This window comes from Pyricularia grisea (assembly GCF_004355905.1).
Source record: "Pyricularia grisea strain NI907 chromosome Unknown Pyricularia_grisea_NI907_Scaffold_11, whole genome shotgun sequence".
NCBI lineage: Eukaryota > Fungi > Ascomycota > Sordariomycetes > Magnaporthales > Pyriculariaceae > Pyricularia > Pyricularia grisea.
Genome location: NW_022156723.1, coordinates 200,341 through 220,653, shown reverse-complemented (window position 1 = coordinate 220,653; position 20,313 = coordinate 200,341). Strand labels below are relative to the sequence as shown.

Here is a 20,313-nt window from a genome sequence, read left to right as displayed (position 1 = left end):
AAATCGGTGTCATAAGAATATAGAAAGATTTAGTCTCTGCCCAAGAAAAGAAAAGGAACGGCTAGTGGCCAACAAAACGAAGACTTTCTGTTTTGAAACATTTGGTCTTCTTCATTGGTCGTAGCTCAATAATGCAGTCATTTCATTAATGGACTGTCTCTTGAGCCTCTATGTAGGTTCCTTCTGCTTCTCAAGCTTTTGCTGCTAGCTAAGCCTGTATATTCAATGCTGCGTTCAGATGACTTCAAACACTTTCGTACAGGTTCTGTTTCACCCTTTTGCTCGTTGCCTTCTTCCAGTAGCTGCAAGTCCAGCTCTGTCTGGTCGTTTTGTTGTTCAGACTGCGTTTGAGCGTTATGATGTTGAAGCTTGCAAGACAAGGCATCGGTTTTCAGCTGCTGTGATGCCCATTGCAACGTTGCGTTGCTCTCGCCTCTTGTTTTCTGTAGCTCGGCTTCAAGCGTCTGATTAATATCCAGTACTTTCTGCTGTGTGAGCAAAGCTGTCTCAAGAGCCGAAAGAATATCGTTCTGTCTTGTTTCCAAGCTCGATACCTTTGCATAAAGCAATCTATTGTCATGACAAAGCCGATTATATCTCTGATCCTTTTCCAGATTCTCTCTGCGACAAGAATTCATTGTATTTATCATTGTCCAAAGCCAGGTGTCGATATTGTCGTGCACGGGCTGCTTCATGCTTAGCCATCGTCCCAAAATATTGCAATTGATGTACTTACCATCTGATTTCCGTATCCTGTCAAACCACCGAGCATTGAGCTAGATATGGGGGTGGCTCCCGAGGCAGCCTGGTTATGGGTTTGCATTGTCATGAGGATGCTATCCCGAAGCCTTTACATTGGAGTGTAGACGTGATGGTTGTGATGGCTTGAGTTTCTGTTATAATCTTTTTCGGAAGATAACCACATTTAGCTTTAGCGGAAAACTATAGCCGCTTTTGATGCACACTTCTTCAGCTCATTACAAGTAGCATTTTCTGGCTTTTGCGTCCCGCTAAAAAGAGATGGCATTTCCAAGGGCCAATTGTTGAATGATTGCTAACATCTCCAATAACAAGCAAGATGCGGACTGACTCTGGGAAAGCATATGTGCGGCCTCCCCATCTGCTGCTCATTCGTGGAATTGAACAACCTGTTTTGGACATTCCTTCAATAAAAATAGACCNAAACTGTACCAGAAGCAAAGCTACCTACTGGAGAAGAACTATGTCTACTAATGTATCATAAATCGATAAATTCTCGTCGATTTATATCAGGCCAACGAATGCGCCAAACTTCTTCAGCATCTTTTTGCGTGTCTATGGGCTATGCGTCTTAATAAAAGCCTCAACTGGTCAAACAGAGGCTGGCCACGCCCCCGAAATCTTTAAGTTCATCAGTCAAAACTGACTGTAAAGACTATTTACACCCCCTGATTTCCAAGCGCTACAGCTAAAAGTGTCTCCAAAAGATTACCCCACATCCCAAATTGCTCAGCACAGCAGCCGCAAGTGGCTGCGAAGGCTAACCAATAATTAACCCCCAGAGGTCGCAAACAAAGCACCATTGCTATGCAATGCTTTGTTACTGATAAGATGTCATCACCTATGCCACGCTTGTTGACTGAGAATTGATACAGACAACGAATCGGCGCCAGCATTGGTGACTTCCTGGTGCTAGAATGCTGCAATGCAGAACTTAGCTTCAGCTTGCGGTTCCCCTACCGCGCCTGGTAACCATGAGCCACATACAAAAACCCCATTCGTCAAAAGCCGAAAGTGATCGCAAATCAGTAGCAAATCGTTTTTGCTACAAAAGCAGTCTTGGTGGAGATCCTAAAAAGCCAATTCTGAACGAGCCAGCAGGAACCGGCACCGAGAGCACCGTTCCGAATCCTGAGCAAGTGTGGATGGCGCACGCACATTTCCGGATCCAAAATCCCCAGTTATCTTCTATTTTGGGCATTAGTGATAGAGTTTCAGCGTATCAATGGAGAACCGAGGTTATTATGGAGGGGTAGCAGATCTTAGGAAACGAGCCCTCCAGGGACTCTTGACCACAATTACCTTTCTTACGTGTATTAGTAGAATGCTTAACATCTTGTCCATTTAACACTGACTGTCTTGGGCACATATACTATTTACAGAGGCTCAGATTTTACGCCAGTTTTTAGAAAAGAATGAGTGATTTTTCTATCAACACACACGAAATCGGTGTCATAAGAATATAGAAAGATTTAGTCTCTGCCCAAGAAAAGAAAAGGAACGGCTAGTGGCCAACAAAACGAAGACTTTCTGTTTTGAAACATTTGGTCTTCTTCATTGGTCGTAGCTCAATAATGCAGTCATTTCATTAATGGACTGTCTCTTGAGCCTCTATGTAGGTTCCTTCTGCTTCTCAAGCTTTTACTGCTAGCTAAGCCTGTATATTCAATGCTGCGTTCAGATGACTTCAAACACTTTCGTACAGGTTCTGTTTCACCCTTTTGCTCGTTGCCTTCTTCCAGTAGCTGCAAGTCCAGCTCTGTCTGGTCGTTTTGTTGTTCAGACTGCGTTTGAGCGTTATGATGTTGAAGCTTGCAAGACAAGGCATCGGTTTTCAGCTGCTGTGATGCCCATTGCAACGTTGCGTTGCTCTCGCCTCTTGTTTTCTGTAGCTCGGCTTCAAGCGTCTGATTAATATCCATTACTTTCTGCTGTGTGATCAAAGCTGTCTCAAGAGCCGAAAGAATATCGTTCTGTCTTGTTTCCAAGCTCGATACCTTTGCATAAAGCAATCTATTGTCATGACAAAGCCGATTATATCTCTGATCCTTTTCCAGATTCTCTCTGCGACAAGAATTCATTGTATTTATCATTGTCCAAAGCCAGGTGTCGATATTGTCGTGCACGGGCTGCTTCATGCTTAGCCATCGTCCCAAAATATTGCAATTGATGTACTTACCATCTGATTTCCGTATCCTGTCAAACCACCGAGCATTGAGCTAGATATGGGGGTGGCTCCCGAGGCAGCCTGGTTATGGGTTTGCATTGTCATGAGGATGCTATCCCGAAGCCTTTACATTGGAGTGTAGACGTGATGGTTGTGATGGCTTGAGTTTCTGTTATAATCTTTTTCGGAAGATAACCACATTTAGCTTTAGCGGAAAACTATAGCCGCTTTTGATGCACACTTCTTCAGCTCATTACAAGTAGCATTTTCTGGTTTTTGCGTCCCGCTAAAAAGAGATGGCATTTCCAAGGGCCAATTGTTGAATGATTGCTAACATCTCCAATAATAAGCAAGATGGGACTGACTCTGGGAAAGCATATGTGCGGCCTCCCCATCTGCTGCTCATTCGTGGAATTGAACAACCTGTTTTGGACATTCCTTCAATAAAAATAGACCGAACTAGGACAACCCGATACTCTCTTTTGGTAACTACAGTATCTTTTCGCCCTATTCTGCGGGCTAGCTAGCTACAATCATGATCATTCCTAAAACGTCAGTCTCCTTCCGAGGCCTGTCGCGCCAAATATTATCGGCTCGCTTCAATAGCACAGCATCATCAGCCCAACAATGCAAGCGGCCAGGATACGCCCACTTCGAAATAGCTCAGTATTTCAATCGAATCCACCTTTCTCCTACGCAGCGAATCTTCTCCGTCAGCAACCTTACCTCTGTTCAACAACTAGCCTACCTTACCCTACTTAAGAAGCATCATCTTGTCAGCGTGCCTTACGAGAATCTTCAGGCTCATTACTCCTGGCACAAGGGGCTCGGTGTTTCGCCGACGCGTCTTTTTGAGAAGATCGTCCGCCACCGCCGCGGTGGTTGGTGCTTTGAGACGAACCAATTGCTCAATACGGTCCTCCTGTCGCTGGGATTCGACGTCATTCTGGCAGGTTCGCGAGTCTTTGAGCCCTGCAACGGCAGATTCGGCGGACTTGTGCATTGCGTCAATATTGTCAAGATCGGTGGCGTACACTATTTGCTCGATGTGGGCTTTGGTGGATACGGTCCACCCCAGCCTGTACCATTGCTCGAGGGAACGGGAGGCATTGAACCGAACGGTCTACAGCACATAGGACCTCGAGCGGAGATGCGAGTAGTGAAACAGGCGATTGCACAGCAGGTCGATCAAACTAGGCGGCTATGGGTATATCAGTTCCGGAGTGGCCCTGATGAGGAGTGGCGGCCAATGTGCTGTTTCAACTCGGACTTTGAGTTCCTGCCCGAGGATATCGAGATCCTAAACACGCATGGCATGAGCCGCACATGTTTCACATCACGTGAATTGTTGCTTCAGCGATTCACAACATCAAATGAGCCCCTAACTGCATCTGGGAGAACGAATGTGAAGGATGTTATGGATGGCGAGCTGGACGGCTCTATTGTGCTATATCAGAATAGGTTGAAATGGCGGAGGGAAGGGGATTTGAAACTGAGCCTTGAGTTCCGCACCGAAGCGGATCGTATCGAGGCTATTCGGTTATATTTTGGAATTATCCTTGATAAGGAGGAGACGGAAGGAATCAAGGGCACTGCAAGTGAGATTAGGGGTTCTTGGTTTGGAACAGCTTTTGGTGAGGGGACGATTTAACTACAGCCTATGTGTGCCTTGTACCCATTATCATGTGGCCTATTATGAATTTCTGATCCTGCTTTAGCGAGAACTGCCAATGTTTCAAGCACGATATACAGTGGACATTAGTGTAACTCTATAATGTCAAATCTACCCGCCGATGCGCACCCGAGGTATTCTTACCTTGAAAATTCTTTTCGGAATGAACCTTCCATCTTTTGAGCGGATCCCTACTATCCTCTTCACCACTGTGGATGGCTGCTTCCTTACTAGCTGAAAATTTGCTTCTTTCAAGTCATTGCAAGTATTCTTCTGCCCAAAGAGGGTTTCGAAATCGTCATCCACCTCATGGGGAGCATCAATCTCAGATGTTCCGTTTGAGTATGCTTGTGGCTCATTGGTCTCCTGGTTGCCAGCTTCCCCTGTTGAGGAGTCGCCGTCGTCCTCGTGCACGCAGCTTCCGTCACTTGGCTCGACTGTGATCTCATCCAGCACAGCCTCTTGGGGCTGTTCTTGGGGCTCTTTCGGCCGCTGTGACGATGAATGTGGACAGCGCCGTCTTGTTCTTCGGGGAGGTCTGTAACCGTCGCGTAGCATTTCGTACTATCGCCGTTCTTAGTCGGTGTTTGCGGAGCATTTGTATACGCTTGTGGTCCTAAGCACATACCATTTTTTTGATGTTTGGTTCTTCAAAGCCCTCGGGGATGTTGACAATGCCGTCGTAGCCATAGAGTGGATCATAGAAGACGGTAAATACAAAGATCTCGCCAAGCCTCCCCAGTTGCTCTGCCTTCCTCATGAGACTCCCGCCACGCTTCCGCACCAGCTCCTTTTGCTGCCTGTCGCGTTTCTCCGGGTCCGTGAGACGAGCCATTTCGATACAAAAGGTCGGGCAGAACAGGTGACTTGAAGCCGATTGGGAAATCCCATGGCAACCATGGCAAGGCTTTTGCCATGGCTGCACGCTTTGTTATTATAATCCCTTCGTTTCATGCTTCTGTCTTTCGTGGTTCGCAAAGGGCGAGTAAAAGGCCTCTTTTGCCGACAAGGCCAATTCTGGATGCACCATGCTTGCTATCCTTGCTTCGGGATGGGTCCATGGGGGGTGTATCTAGATGCTTGCGACGAGCTCGCTAATGGATTTCTACAGCTATATCCAGCGTTTCTCAGGCTGTCCTGGCCATCCACACTTGGTCACCCATACTTGGCCATGGGAGCCTGGCAGACTAAGTAGGGATGGTGGCCCACTTGGCAGCAGCGTCCCATGGTGGAGGGATGCCAAGCGATTGCGAGAGACGCATCCTTGCCTGGCACTCCACCCGCATCGGCTTCCGGTTGCTCGCATAGGGACAGCCCCCACTTGTCCCCTGGTTCCGACCCTGGCTGACGTTGCATCGCCATTTGTGGAGCACGGTCTTGGCTTGTTTGGATTGACGCCGGTCGCGAGTCACGACTTGGCGATGTAACGCAGTAGGTCAAGCCTTCCCATGGTGCTACTCTTGGCTGCATCAATCCATGAGCCCGTCGTCGTCGGGTTGGGCCAGGCTTCGATCCTGTCTTTCCAACAGCGGCTTCTGGATCAAGCAGTCTGTTTGATGCGGAGGTCGACAGACTCCTATCTTGCCTTTTGTTGGAATTGATACATACGGTATAATAGGAATTGGGCTTCCGTCCTGCAGATTTTGTTGGACACGTACCGAGACGACCGACCAAAGCCATCCATCGATCACAGCAATGTTTCCGTCATATCACCAGAGTCACTCTAACTATCCTGCGTCGGGCGCTGGGGTCCAAAATCCTCCTCAGAGGGTGGTTAGACGTCGGTACGTTGCCATACCGTATCAAAACCGATTATAGCGCTGAAACCAAGGGCATTAGCTATGTGGCTCCCGCAGCGGCAACTTCAGCAAGGTGAGTGGCCAAAAGATGTTCAACCCTGTTCAGGCAGGCGAATCGCAGGAGGGAGCAGTCCCATTCAGTTCCCGCGGGCAGCAAAAACTAACAAATCACAGTACGGCGCAGGTCCCTCAAGGGAGTCAAGGCCAGGAAATCAAGGCAATGATGAGTGACATCAACGAAGTCAGAACCATGTAAGCGCCGCTTTTTACCATCGGAAGACCAGGTAAACCTTAGGAAAGGTATGCTGACAAATCCAGGATTGGAGGTCTTACCAATCAACTGCAAGGCGTTTTAGATACCGTTCGAAAGGTAGAGCAAAGCCAGGAGAGGTTGGAGCAAAATCAAGAGACGTTCAAGCAAATGCAGGAGAAAATGAAGCAGGGCCTCACAGAACTGACGGAAAGCTTTGAAATACATGATGTGGAGGTTGCACAGGATCAGGGTGCTACTGAGCTAGGTTTTTTGTCAGGTTCATCTCTATTCCGAGAGACAACAAGCATCTGATGGTTTGGTTGTTTAGTTAGGGAAAGAGCCAGGCATACATTGTTGGAGGAATTCCCCCGGACATCAGTAGTAGTAGTGTGGGAGTAGATCTTGTGTATATAGCCGCCACAACCTATGCGTACGCCATAAACAACCGCGCAGCCTTGGAAGCGAACCGCGCGTAATATGATTGCCAAGTATACAAGCTATAAGTTCAGTGGGCTAGTGCTAGCTATCCGCGTGGAAGGAGCTTGGTTCAGCAAGTCAGAGCACCGTCCTTGTGTCCATCAAGGCTGCAGCTTGGACTTGAAGCTTCATCCAGAGCGTGATTGTGCACTACAACCACCACGTACTCGATCCTCTAATATTCGACGTGAGAACTCGCTATAGCAGATGGGAAAAGTGGCAGATTGCAAAAGTTGGATGAACTAAGTCAGAATTGGCTTTTGCAGATGGCAAGAATTGGATTGAATCAAAATTGACTTTTACAGATGGCAGCATTCAATGGAAGGCTGGAACTGGCTCTAGGCCAGACCCACCCACCAGCAATCTTGGCCCGCATCCCTTGGCTGATTGTAGCATTTGTCCAAGCAAGCCAAGACCCTTGGCAGGCCTTTTCTCCACGCTTATCCACCATTACTGTGGGCCGTAGCCAGCGCCAGATCCAGCTTCCACCAGCGGGTCTGTCTACACATCCAGATCCGGTGGCTCAAGCCGAGCCCCCTCATCGTCGTTGTCAACGCTGCTGGAATACTCTCCATCGCTGGCGGGCGCGTAGGCCCCCTCTTGCTTCTTACCTGTAACTATAACATACTTGCAGTGCGGACAGCAAATCTCGAACCTAGACTTGAGAGCCGTTTCGAGATTACTTGTTTGTAGCTGCTCGACCCGTTCCTCGGATGGTCGATGCCTGCTGGTATTTTTTCGAACCTGTTCTTGACCGTGTGATTTCGAGTCCTGCTCCGAGTCTGTATCGGATTTGTGGGCGGATCTGAGCTGAGCGGACTGCCTAAGCCTAATGTTTTCCTGCAGAATCGATTTGTAGCTATCGAATAGCCGAGAGTTGGCGTAAAGGAGCTTAGTATGATCTTGGTACAGCAGGTCGATGGATTGATGCACATTCATTCGTTGCCGCCGAGCCCTGAGCTTGTTTTATGTCAGCACTTGTGGCTGTGTGCTGCCAGGCTCGTACATACCAGTCCGGACTCGTCTTCGCTTGTGTTCTGAAGAGTCGTTGCCATATCGCAGACGAAAGGTTGAGTCCAATATTGGTTTGTCATTTTGAGGTATACACGCTTCTTACAAAGACACGACAAGAAAGTATGCGATCGATGACCCTTACACAACTATAGCTCGGTTTTGTATCGAAAAGGCCTGATTAGCTGCTTTTTCCACTGCTTACAGGCCAAATCAACTTGTTGCTCTAGTCAAGCGCCATGTTTTGCTGTTTGCTGCTGGCTTCTACCAGGCTTGAAGCATTTCATTATTTAACGTTTGGCCATCTTGTGATGTACAGCCTCTTTTGGGCAGAAACAAGAACTCCCTCATCCAGAGTTTTTCTACTCTATACTTGCTTAGCTGCCCCAATTCAACTTGAACACTTCAGGTGTTCATAGGCCATCATGAATTATCTCCACGATGCCGTTTGTCCGCAGGAAGCTAGTCTTGAGGACCAACCCCAGGCTTGCACTGCCCAGAAAGTCTCTTACGAAGAATTCTTCTACATTCCCATGTACCATGACGAAACTTTCGCCTACAGCAACCACACTATCGATGAGGCTTTCAAAGACTTTTTTCCTTGGCCATCGCTTTCTTCTTTTAACCTGGAGCTGTCCGACGGGACTTCATGGGATCCTGACTTCGATAGCATGATTGACCTGGACCAGTTTTCAAACTAAAGTCGTCATCGGAAATGCTAGGGCTAGATGTCACGGGCGATTGGATCGGTAGGTGAGGACAGTCAGGGTGGCAGACCAGAATGATATTGTTGTCTAGTCTTCCTAGGGTAGCAGCGACTAGCTGGTGATGACCAGGGCCACAACAGAAATACACAAAGGTCCCGCGATCATTTTCCGTCAAGGCGCATTGACTAGACGCATCTACGTGCTGGTCCTGTACTTGCACGCCACTCCCGCGATTGCCAGCCAGGTCAATGATAATTATCTGGCCACAGCCCTCTCCTACTGCTCTGGATCAGCGGGTGGCAAGGCTTGAAACTGAACTCTCATGCTTAGTAGCTATGGTTGAGAGGCAGGCTGCAGTACTATAAATTTCTTTACTTGCATTGGGACGCCTGGGATTTTGGGACTTTCCGGGCCAGGGACGTTTCTTTCTCGAGGCCAGTTGTTTGACTTTGATCTTTCTCTTGAAGTTATTCGAGTGAGAGTACGTCCTCGGGCTTCTTCACACCCTTCGATGTTTGTGCATGTAGCCGAACCCACGTCAGGCATCAGGAATAGGCGTGTCAGCGATATTGGAGTGTTTTGCTGAGATGTCGGGCGCCTTAGCAGCCGGGTGAGATACAGCCCGGTGGCAAGGTCGGATATGAAATTTAGCTTATTGAGATTCTTCAGCTTCTTAAATGAGCCACTGAATATGATGTCCGCTAATTGAATAATATCACAAGCAGAAACCTGAGTTTCGCAAGCCATTCTTGCAACTCTTTCGGTCTCGAGCCGGAGCCTGCCTGCCTTCACAGCAGAATCTTGAAGTCCGTCTTGGCCCTGGTTTTGCATCCATAGGTATTTTCTCGCGCCGAGCTCAGCATAGCTGTACCCATTGCTCAGAGAGCCATATTTCGATATTTAGCTGCCAGAGATGCTACTCACCAGCCAAACCCATCATTCCCACAGACTGCCACGGCTACTTAATGGCCATTGCCCCGCGAAGAAGCGAGGAATTTCGACAGTAGCCCTGTCAAGGCGTAGCTGACTCGAAAAGAAGCATTGCCACGTCGCTATTATAATGTCGGTGTATGCAGGTGATATCATAAACGTTCCTTGGTCTTCACGGTCCACGGTCCTCCAAGTTCTTTTTTTGGTCCAGACCGCCGATCGGGACTTCTACGGCGTTCTCTACTCCAACCCGGATCCACTCAAATGGGACTGGCCGAGCCCGACTGGAATCGCATGGGTGTATCACGATGGCCTCCAGATTAGAACGTGGCAGGAAGCCGGCCAGAAGCCTAGTTTTACAAATTATTCGTCAGATTTTGAAATAGAACAGATTTTTGGACACTATGAGAACGCAGAAGGTCACGTCTCCTATGCAGTCAAGTGGGTTGGCTATGCGTGTCCCACCTGGGAAAGTGATATAAATTACTCCTGCAAACATGTTGCCGACTACCACCGGCGACTTTCAGCCCCGGGTTCGGCGCTGACGCATTATCAGCCTTGCGTTGAGGTTGCCACAGCTACAACCGTATGATACTGTGCTGCGGGGGCTGGTTTGAACTGGAGGATTTATTTGTTACAAGGTTTATAATGATAGATGTGTGGACTTAAGAAGGCAACTTATGAGTAAAGTGCCTTTGTTTTAGTACCGAAGCATGACCACTTCCCGACGCATGTTCAAAGCCCAGATAGTGGTGGCCTAGTGTGTGGATAATCTATAAGATCTANATAACGTTGCGTACCCCCTGTTCGGCACCCCCCCTGTTCGGCACCCAAAAATAACAACACTTTTATTTTTATCCTCCAACTTCTATTATAAATATCTCGATGAATCTTTCACTTTTGGATTTACTTTTTTCTAATCTTGATTCTCCATTTTCCAATGAAGCAATATACTGAAAAACAGCTTATATCTGCAATTAACGACGTCAATAATGGCAATCCAATTGCAAAAACCTCCCGAAAATGGGGAATACCTAGGTCTACACTTCAAAGTCGACTTAAAGGTTCTCAAGCTTATAAAAAAGCACAAAGCCCTTTTCAAAGGCTTTCTACGGAACAGGAAAAGCATTTGGCTGATTGGGTACTTACCCAAACAGCTTTAGGGCTTCCGCCAACGCATCAAGAATTACGCTTTTTTGCCGAACGAATTCTTCAAGCCGCCGGAGAGACAAAAGGCCTTGGAAAACGTTGGATAACTCGTTTTTTGGCTCGTTATCCAATCCTTAAGACCCAAAGGCCCCGTCGAATAGATAACGCCCGGGTTAATGGCGCTACTACGGAGGTAATTAAATCTTGGTGGCTTTATATTACGAACCCGGTTATTAACGCTATTAAACCGGAAAACCGTTGGAATATGGACGAAACCGGTATAATGGAAGGTAAAGGATCTAACGGCCTGGTATTAGGGCTTAACGGGATCCGGCCGTTGCAACGGAAAGAGCCCGGAACGCGGGGTTGGACGACTATAATCGAATGTATATCGGCTACGGGCGTTGCCCTCCCTCCCCTTGTTATATTTAAGGGAAAAAACGTACAACAACAATGGTTTCCGACGGATTTAAGCCTTTTCGATAATTGGAAATTTCACGCAACCGAAAACGGGTGGACAAATAACGAAACGGCTATCGAATGGTTAAAAAAAGTGTTTATTCCGTATACCCAACCTTTAACCCCTGAAAAGCGGTTACTAGTTTTGGATGGCCATGGATCACATATAACGGACGAATTTATGCTTCTTTGCTTGCAAAACAATATTCAACTCCTATATTTACCCCCTTATTCGTCACACGTTCTCCAACCATTGGATCTATCGGTTTTTGGGCCGTTAAAAGAAGCTTATCGACGTCAACTTGGATTTGTTAGCCAATTTTGCTGTTCAACAATTATTGGAAAACGAAATTTCCTACTTTGTTATCGAAAAGCCAGATTAAAAGCATTTATAGCAAAAACCATTCAATCTGGTTGGCGTACAACGGGGTTATGGCCGGTAAACTTGGTTAAACCACTTTTAAGCCCTTTTTTGTTAGAAAATAGCAATGCCAACGTTATAAAAGATAAAAACAACGGTTTGCAAAGGGATAAAACACCGGAAAGCCCAGCCCAAAAAATTAACGACCCGTCTTTACTTATTTGGAAAACCCCTAAAACGACCCGAGATGTCCGATTTCAACTGCAAAAACTTTCCCAATCCAACAAAACCAACGCTATTTCACGTCTTTTATTTGCAAAAGTCCAAAAAAGCTTCGAAGCTAAAGATACCCTTTTGGCTAGCGCCCAGCAAAAAATCAGCTTATTGGAAGCACAACTGGAGGCAATACGGCCGGTTAAAAGGAGGAGGGTGGTTCCGGATCCAAACGAGCTTTTGGTTAACAAACAGAACATTATTGGATTGCAGGAAAAGGATATAGAAAATTTGGAACCTTTAGCTGATGAAGAAGAGGTTAATGAACCGGAGAAGCGTGAAAACGATTGTATTTTTGTCCGTTGATAATTTTATATTTAAATCAGCTTATAAAAGTAGGCATTTCGTTGTTAGATTTTCAGGGTGCCGAACAGGGGGGGTGCCGAACAGGGGGTACGCAACGTTAAAGCACAGAAATGTATAAGAGGTCAGAGAATGACAGAAATTGTTTCATGCGAGCTTTTGCATTCGAACCGGGATACAGGCTCCATCATAGTTATGATTTTTCGCTTTAATCAGAGCAACCTTGCAGCCCGAAGGAAGCCCTTGGCAACTCCAATGAGTGGCTACGGAGCTCATTTACCTTATCTGTAACCTACTTCGGTAAAACCGGAAGGTGCAGAAAGGCGCGATTGAACTGCCTTGCCGCTACAGGTGACCGGGGACACCAAGGTATGTGAGCCGAATGGCCAACCAGCTATAAATCAGGTGCAGGCAAGCGCAAGGTTGCCTCGACTGTACAGATAGTTTCAAGAAATACGATCATGTCACTTGGCAAAATCCTCCTGTGACCGCAGCTGCACTGGGAGGCCTCTGTGATAAGTTGTGCCTTTTTCATAGATGTAGACCGGGGAACCACCAATAAAAAAGGATGCCAAGATACCTGGGTATTTCGTTTACAAGCTCTCCCTTTCTCCAACTGGTTACCGTTTCGGGGCGTATGGTTGGTTGGAGTTATTGCAGGGAGGTTCAAAGGGAGGATGGAAATTCGGGGGTGAGGTTTGATGCTGGCTTTTTTGAGGTTACGGGCTCGTTCCTATTGGCCTTTACCTCCATGGATGACATCCGGTAGCATTCCGGCAATCAACATGGATACATTTGTGTCGATTCGCACCCTGCAACATTCTTCGCCCTTGGACCTGATGCGCTCTTAAATTTCTATTTTGGCAACGTCAAGATTACTGCTCTAATTGCGAGTTAATGCGTGAATCTGGAATTGAATGCGTTTGAATTTGCTGGTGTATAGGATGACGATGAGAAAACCCATAGGATGGCAGCGCTGCCCATACGGATAGCGCAGTCGTACGGGGAAATCGAACCATGTGTAATCGTACAAGGACCCGCTCCACATTTCAACGTGCTCGGAGGTGGCTAAGTGACATAGTTTCTGTTGGAATGAGATTTCTGCGTTCAATTCATCAATTGAATAATGAGTCACGGGATTGACCGCACGGGCCAAATACACGTGACTTCTTCTCGAGTGGTGGTATAAGACGAGAAAGACATTCAGAAGCTCCATTCTAGACTGTTAGATAGTGAATGCACAAGAAAGATACTTTTTACCCTATAACAACGTTCCGTTGATCGATCAACCTAACGAAACACCTATCAACAGTTTCCATTAATTTGCACTGTCACAACAGTCATGTAGGAGGCGTGGGGAACGTGCTCTGCAGCGCGGGGGGGCTTGGGTCGTACGATCAAATGCCGCAGTGAGCAAATAACAAACAACGGTCAAAACCTAGGTCTATGCATCCCCCTCGCATAGGGAACCGGGTGGCGGCTAGGCACCCTATAATTAAGTAGAGATTCAAGATATAAAGGAGCAAAAAGTGGAACCTTCGCAGGGAATAACTGGACCAAACTCATCCCTGAATCCCTGAGGTACTTACTTACTCTACAAGTACCCGTCAGTCAAACTGCTGGGTCACGCCGCAGATTAAGGAAAGTTCACAGCGTGACAAGAGTGACGTATACTTTGGAACGGAGTTCCTACGCCCCATTCTACCCATTTCATTATTAGGGTGCCCTTCCACCGTCTGTCCATATTTGTTGTCCATATAACCGCTAGCAATCTTAATCACCACCCGTCACCGGAGGTCCATGGTTAAGTCTTCTGACTGCATCGATCGCCCCTATGTTTGGTCCATTGTCATCAAGCGACATCCTCCGCAACCTGGACATCATAGCTCCTGATCACAAAGAAAGCATAGAAAAATTCATCAAGGCGCCGACTACTCTGTTGTGTCATGAAATTCGGGACAGCTTACTTCAGTCGGCAAACGACCTCGATACCAAGCTCATTTGCTGGCAGGCTGCATTCATCAAAACACAACATGTGAAGGAAAACGACATACAATGGGAAGAATTTAATAAAATAGTTGCAGGGAAAACAACTCGTCAAGAACACTTCCGCTGCATCCTTACGGTCAGCAATGCGTGGGGTAAGGAAATTGTCAAGTATTACAATTGGAATTCAAAAGGATCGCATTACTGCAACAAGCTTCGCAAAATAGCACGAAAGATTTCAGAATGGTCAGATGCCGTCGTATGGTTCAATCAGGCGATTTCTGAAAGAATCATTCGTCATTCCAAAGACAAGCGGACACCGAAAGTGGAAGGTGCCAATTCGATTCAACTGTGGGATCTGAGCCATGTCATCGAGTTATTGAAAACGTCGTCGTCTACCGGGTAAGCAAGTCGAGCCTCAAGAACGAAATTGACGACTAACGTTATCTAGCGTTTGTGAACTGCCGCCTGATGATTACTGCCTGGACCAACACGGACTGATCGTTGAAGCGACCCCAGGCCGCAGAGCTAAAATCTGTCCGCCACCAGCTATGAAGCACGGGTAAGCATGGCCAGCCCTGGTAACTATACTGCTTGCTAACAAACCTGCGAAGTATAACCGTCCCCAGCCAAAGTTTATCGTCGGTTAAGCACATTTTAGGTGGAAATGGGATTGGTGGAGACGGCCTCTGTGCCAGCCTCAACGAGGACACAATCGCGTTAACAGTGTGCCAGTTGCCTCCGCTGCCCTCGCCCCCGGTGACGCTACGCAATGCATGGAGCGAGGTTATTTCTATACAGTCATTGATAACCCAAGAGTCAATAACTAGCGGCAGGAAACGTCAGCCTATGGTAGACCAACCAGTGGCTCTTCCGCCAACACTCACTAGTAACGATAAGAGAGGGATCCATCGAGCTGTCGACGGCTTACCGAGAGCGGCCGTTGTCTCCCACGGCCTCGCGAAGAAGATCACACGTCAGTGTTCGCCGGTGATATTCACGCCAGCAAGTGAGATTTCGGACTTCGAAAACGATGAAAACCAGAAGGCCGGGTGCGCTTTTACGCTTTCCGGTGCCAACTTCTCGGCAGTACAATCATCAGATCTCAGAGTACCCCCAGCCAGTACAGACATCCACGGAGTGACCGGCACTCTTTTAGATGCGAATCCAACCGCAGCGCCTCCTTTCGCCGCAAAGAGCCCGAATAGGTCAGCTGCAAAGCGTCCAAGCTCAGGATTATCATCGCCACTACCAAAAAGGCGAAGTATAAATCCCTCCAAGGATGAGATACGCCTCGGTGACAAGGACATCAACATATACATGCGCCGCCTTGCCGAGCAGCATGCAATTTGTTTTTGCAACAGCTTCTTCCTTTTTCAGTACGGAACTAACAAAAACAAATGGAAGGCTGAAGTCGGTAATCCTTTGGAATCCGATTTTGTTTTCATGCCTGTTCATGACTCCGTTATCGAACATTGGTACCTGCTTGTTATGTATAAGAGCCCCAAAAATGACGATCCTCACTCGACCGACAAAATCGTATGTTTCCTCGATTCCTTGGGGGGTTCGCCCTCGCTCGAAGAAAGACACCAGGTTGTTCTTTCAAAATGGCTCGAGTATCTCGAAGATTGTCAGGAGACAGCTACAGTGGGATACACTCGGGTCAAGGTTCCCCAGCAAACCAATGAATTTGACTGTGGAGTTTACGTCTTAGCATTCGCTCAAAAATTCGCCGAAAATGCCAAAGAATTCGCAGCTGATAACAGGCTCGACTGGGAAGTCGACGCGTCTGAGTTCCGCAAAACAATACAATGCGTCCTTGACACCTACAACCCTTCTACCAACGGCTGGGCTCCCATATTTAAGAAGTTGAATTTCAGGCCAGACAACGATAGAGAATCCGAATCGACAGCAGAACCAGGATCCATTGGAGAGAAGGGGTTTTTACACTGGAAAAACGACGTCGCTGCTTCAACAGCCGATTGTTTGGCCGGTGCCTTACCGACAGCTCAAGGAATCTTGGCCATTGGCTCTATTCTGTTAGCTGAGAAATTGCAGCGTATCTTGAAAGATTGGTTCAACTGCGACGGACCGTTCGTGATCCGACATTGCATGTGGTGGGGTTCTTGTGCAACAGAAAGTAAACCAATTTTTTTCCAACAGCAGGTGTCCAAAGATGATGTTGATCAGTGTTTGGGTTTACACATCCTGCCAAGAAACACGACCGTCGAATACTTTTCCGAATCTCACAAAACGGGTGGGCCGGGAATGCACCCTCCGGATAAACCAGGAGCGTGGTTCAATGACTCCGAGGAAACACTTCAAAAGTACAACAAAAGCGAAAAAGCCTCGAATGGATAGTAGGTGGAATCCTTCCATATAATTCAAAAACCCTCTTTGAGACTAAATAACTCTCAGTGTAGCATTCCATCCCCGAACCACCCACCGATTTGTATGTGGTCGCGGTATCAATATTGTCATTGGTTTGGATCGTGAGAGTTGGTGGCCGCCATTGCAATTGCCGACGGAGCCCTATCTTAGGGAGGGTATAGTGGAAGCAGCGAAGACGATGAAGAAGGTGGGTCTTATCTGGAATTTCGAGAAAGGTGCGCTCAAAAGCAATTAGTATTGCGGTAAATATAGCGGGTTACCATGTACAATACAAACTTTGAACTCGCTTCGCTAAATCTTTCATCCTTGAGCTCCGCAATCTGGGCATGTTGTATCCTTAGGCGGCCCATTTTTGCCACAATTCCCACATTGTGGCGTCATTGAATTTGCTGAATGAAACAGGTATTTGTAGAAACTGGAGGGCTAAAGATGCGTGGCCGGTCGGGAGACTGAACATGGGCAGACAATCCCGACCCTGAGGCGGCTTGCGTTATTTAAGTAGCAAACATAGAGGACAGGGAAACTCGGCATTTGACATGTGACCCCAAAGCTTCCATTAAATCGCTCAGTTGAGACATGCCTACTCCATCGTTCAATCAGTCAACTTAGGAGCGTCAATTCGTTTGATGGGTGTCGGAATGGTCGCAAGGTGGGGTATCCTCAAGAGTGGTGCAAATGGTCGGCTGACATGTGCCCAGCTGCTGCCCAACTCCTGCTCAGCACGCCCAGCTGCCTTTGCCACCATGATCCGACACCGGCACTCGCGGATTGTGTACGTGGCTTGATGCTCTGTGCACAGTGTGTCGAGGCGGTGTACGAAAAACCGGGTGGACCCTTACCGTATACAGCGTGGTTAAATTCCCTGCCACGGATTGTAGACGCAATCGTCCTCCGAACGGTCTAGAACTCAGCTAGGACGCCGACAGTTGCAGTGCTCATCCCGGCGCCGTATAGACCGGCGGCTGTTTAAAACACTTGCATGCGATCGTGGTTGGCAAGCCAGCCAATATATTGCTTGTTTGCTTATAAGATGGCATAAGTTAGGCCCGGTTGTTTGAAACACTGATTTAGAAAAGAACGAACGGGAAGGTAAAGGGAAAGGAGAAGAAATCAAGTACAAAACAGACGAGCATATTTAGGGTCATCTTCGCGTTAGGATTAGAATTTTACACAGCCACACTCTTCCTGTTCGTCAGCGCTGCCCCGGCGTGTATACCCGCTACGGCTTAAAATAGCCGGTAGCAATCTTCTCCAGGTCGAGTTATTTGCGTTTAAACGGTTGCGGCCAGTCAAAGGCCATCTTCATCTGCCCAATGTCCTCAGAAAATACCCTGCTAACTTGACTTCGACCAACCGGCTTCCCCGACTTGCTGGAATATACCACATCTGGCTTCCGTTTTCGTTTGTTCGACGCTAGCTGAACCAACGGAGGTCGAGGTGGCTCCAGCAGCAGCGCCCTTTCGAAGTCGATAATCATAACACCGCTGGTCTCCGCGTTGAAAAGCATGTTTGCCCCTCGCACATCCTTGTGGGCCACTCCCAGTTTATGTATTGCCTGCAACGACTGCATCGCCCTGTCTTCGAGCTCTCTCTCCCGACTACCCACAATCTCTGTCGCGTCAAGGTCACATCCGCCCCAGGACAAGAGCGTTATGTGTACTACGTAGACCCGGTGGTCATAGTAATATATCCTGTTCATCGACCGAAGGTCGACGACCCCGAGGAAGACGGGCACATGTATACCTTGGATGGGATGCAGCCGTTTGTAAACCGCCGCCTCGTGCTCAAGGTCTTTGACAAATGCCTGAATCGTGCCTTTGCCGACAAAGGTATAACCATATTCGATCAGCCAGATCTTGAACAATACGCCGCGTGCACCTCCCTGCCCCAAAGGCGTGATCCCATCGTCTAGTGTCCATTTCAGCTGCTTGAGGAGAAGAGAGAGGAAATGGGCGTGGTTTATTGGGTGACGAACACAGGCGCGGCTCAAGCCATAATGGCTGTTGCTGTCAGAGTTAAGCTGTCTATGTAGCGCCACGTTGGGGCATTTCGCGTCGAGGAACCCGCCCTGGACGAGCCCTAACAGGCACCTTTGTGTGCAGTAGGGCCTGTCTTGCTCGTTGCTTCCTCCTCCACCCCCGCCCCGCGACCGTTGGGCTAGAATTCGCTCGCTGCGTCGAGTTCCCCGACCCCCCCGAACTTGACGCATGCGCCGTTCTGCCGGACTCGGCGTGTCTGGCAAATCCCGTGCTGATTCGTCGTCTGATGATTCTCCCGGCTCTTTGTGTTCATCTTCGTTCCTGGGCTCGTCTCCCACAAGCCGATTTGGTTTTGGCCGGAGATGGTATGGAGATCGGTCGACACCCTGGTATGTTTTGGGTTCGTAGCCTGGTGAACTTTTCGGCGCGTGGCGCTGTTCCTGCGGAATCGATCGCAGCGTCGTCTCGAAATCTTCCGCCCACGTCTTGAGGTTTTCAGTAGCCTGGTGCCGCTCGTCCTGTCCGCGCAATCGTTGTTCACCTGGCAAACCCAGCGCCATGAGACTAAAGGCCAGATACTGCCCGACTGCGGTGCACAAGTGAAAATGATTCGGATGGGCCAGAACTTCAGCAGTGGGCTCTGCAAGGTGATAGAGAAGCGTCCCAGGCTCGGACCAGTCGATCTTGAGAAACACAATCGCCTCACCCGTCGTCAAAAGCCCATACTCAAGCCCCCCTTCAATCATGTAGTGATACGTTTGCGTAATCGCGGCTGCAGTCAGCCTCTCGGCGTGATACTGGAAACGTGCGTCTGGGTCCATCGACGTCGGGATGGTCTTCCGGTTGACCACTTCCTTGTAAATATTCATCGGGCGTAGACCAAGACGGAGGTGCGGCGCGGTTAGCTTGTGGGGCGGTTTGTACTCGGAGATGTAGATCATTGTGCGTATTTCCGAGCCCGCGTTGTCGGATCGGTAGACGCAGATCTGATCGGGTCGTAGCCGGTTGAGATCAAGACTGTGGTTTGGAGTAGCCGGTGGTGTCGATGGGGTATCGTGGTAGACGACCTCATCTGCAACATCGCTGATGGCATGTGCATGGTTCTCAAAAATTATCCCGTTTCCCAGGTCGAACGCGCTTCTAACTTCTTCCGCCTCCCTGAGCTGGTTTATGATCGCTCTGACTGGATCCTCGACACTGATGTGGAGGAAGGATTCGAGCGTCTTCTCGTCTGATATCCTGCGCCCCGAAATTCTTTTTCCTAAGCCGGAGAGGAAGGCTCGATTCTCAAAAACACGGCTGTTGGTAGGGAAGGTGTCGTAGAGTGTGCCGAATGTTATTCTCTGCTGCTGAATAAAGTCTGGCCATGGTTGGATACGCGTGGGACACCATTTGTTTCGCGGGTTGGTGATGGATCCCTTCGAGGTCAGTTTCCGGTCCTGTTCAATTTCGAAACGGGAGAAAACCAAATCATGCAAGGCAGCGATGTATTCGTCAATTGTAGTGGGTTGAGTTTGTTGTTCTGACGCGTCAGCGCGTTGTCGCTCCTGCTGTCGTTCTTTCTCTGCTTCTTCCGCACGTTGTCGCTCCTGCTGTCGCTCTTTCTCTGCTTCTTCCGCACGTTGTCGCTCCTGCTG

General features: G+C 48.3%; 9 protein-coding genes across 9 annotated transcripts; 3 read left to right on the top strand and 6 right to left on the bottom strand.

Annotated features, from left to right (window-relative positions):
* Positions 1-137: 137 nt before the first annotated feature.
* PgNI_12284 (uncharacterized protein) lies at positions 138-823 on the bottom strand (the record flags this gene model as incomplete). Its single annotated transcript, XM_031132237.1, has 2 exons — positions 138-554; positions 737-823. The coding sequence occupies 2 exons, from the start codon at positions 821-823 to the stop codon at positions 138-140; spliced, it is 504 nt and encodes a 167-aa protein (XP_030976216.1).
* Positions 824-2,339: 1,516 nt separating this feature from the next.
* On the bottom strand, positions 2,340-3,044 carry PgNI_12283 (uncharacterized protein; the record flags this gene model as incomplete). The annotated part of the gene is made up of 2 exons (XM_031132236.1): positions 2,939-3,044; positions 2,340-2,756 (listed from the first exon to the last, which is right to left on the bottom strand). Exons 1-2 carry the CDS (start codon positions 3,029-3,031, stop codon positions 2,340-2,342), a joined length of 510 nt encoding a protein of 169 aa, XP_030976213.1. The 5' UTR covers positions 3,032-3,044.
* A 225-nt stretch (positions 3,045-3,269) lies between these two features.
* PgNI_12281 (uncharacterized protein) lies at positions 3,270-5,698 on the bottom strand. The gene is made up of 2 exons (XM_031132234.1): positions 5,227-5,698; positions 3,270-5,162 (listed from the first exon to the last, which is right to left on the bottom strand). The coding sequence occupies exons 1-2, from the start codon at positions 5,431-5,433 to the stop codon at positions 4,710-4,712; spliced, it is 660 nt and encodes a 219-aa protein (XP_030976297.1). The 5' UTR covers positions 5,434-5,698; the 3' UTR covers positions 3,270-4,709.
* PgNI_12282 (uncharacterized protein) lies at positions 3,462-4,577 on the top strand (the record flags this gene model as incomplete). Its single annotated transcript, XM_031132235.1, has 1 exon — positions 3,462-4,577. The coding sequence occupies one exon, from the start codon at positions 3,462-3,464 to the stop codon at positions 4,575-4,577; it is 1,116 nt and encodes a 371-aa protein (XP_030976212.1).
* A 55-nt stretch (positions 5,699-5,753) lies between the features above and the next one.
* PgNI_12279 (uncharacterized protein) lies at positions 5,754-6,282 on the bottom strand (the record flags this gene model as incomplete). Its single annotated transcript, XM_031132233.1, has 2 exons — positions 5,754-6,183; positions 6,257-6,282. The coding sequence occupies 2 exons, from the start codon at positions 6,280-6,282 to the stop codon at positions 5,754-5,756; spliced, it is 456 nt and encodes a 151-aa protein (XP_030976177.1).
* PgNI_12278 (uncharacterized protein) lies at positions 6,137-7,139 on the top strand. The gene is made up of 4 exons (XM_031132232.1): positions 6,137-6,382; positions 6,417-6,470; positions 6,572-6,649; positions 6,716-7,139. The coding sequence occupies exons 1-4, from the start codon at positions 6,294-6,296 to the stop codon at positions 6,960-6,962; spliced, it is 468 nt and encodes a 155-aa protein (XP_030976178.1). The 5' UTR covers positions 6,137-6,293; the 3' UTR covers positions 6,963-7,139.
* A 182-nt stretch (positions 7,140-7,321) lies between these two features.
* On the bottom strand, positions 7,322-8,298 carry PgNI_12277 (uncharacterized protein). Its single transcript, XM_031132231.1, has 2 exons — positions 8,138-8,298; positions 7,322-8,087 (listed from the first exon to the last, which is right to left on the bottom strand). Exons 1-2 carry the CDS (start codon positions 8,219-8,221, stop codon positions 7,629-7,631), a joined length of 543 nt encoding a protein of 180 aa, XP_030976170.1. The 5' UTR covers positions 8,222-8,298; the 3' UTR covers positions 7,322-7,628.
* Positions 8,299-14,857: 6,559 nt separating this feature from the next.
* PgNI_12276 (uncharacterized protein) lies at positions 14,858-16,486 on the top strand (the record flags this gene model as incomplete). Its single annotated transcript, XM_031132230.1, has 3 exons — positions 14,858-14,868; positions 14,936-16,399; positions 16,483-16,486. The coding sequence occupies 3 exons, from the start codon at positions 14,858-14,860 to the stop codon at positions 16,484-16,486; spliced, it is 1,479 nt and encodes a 492-aa protein (XP_030976171.1).
* A 1,472-nt stretch (positions 16,487-17,958) lies between these two features.
* PgNI_12275 (uncharacterized protein) lies at positions 17,959-20,307 on the bottom strand (the record flags this gene model as incomplete). Its single annotated transcript, XM_031132229.1, has 1 exon — positions 17,959-20,307. A coding segment is annotated over one exon (2,349 nt), but the record flags the coding sequence as incomplete, so codon positions are not given.
* Between the last annotated feature and the right edge of the window lie 6 nt (positions 20,308-20,313).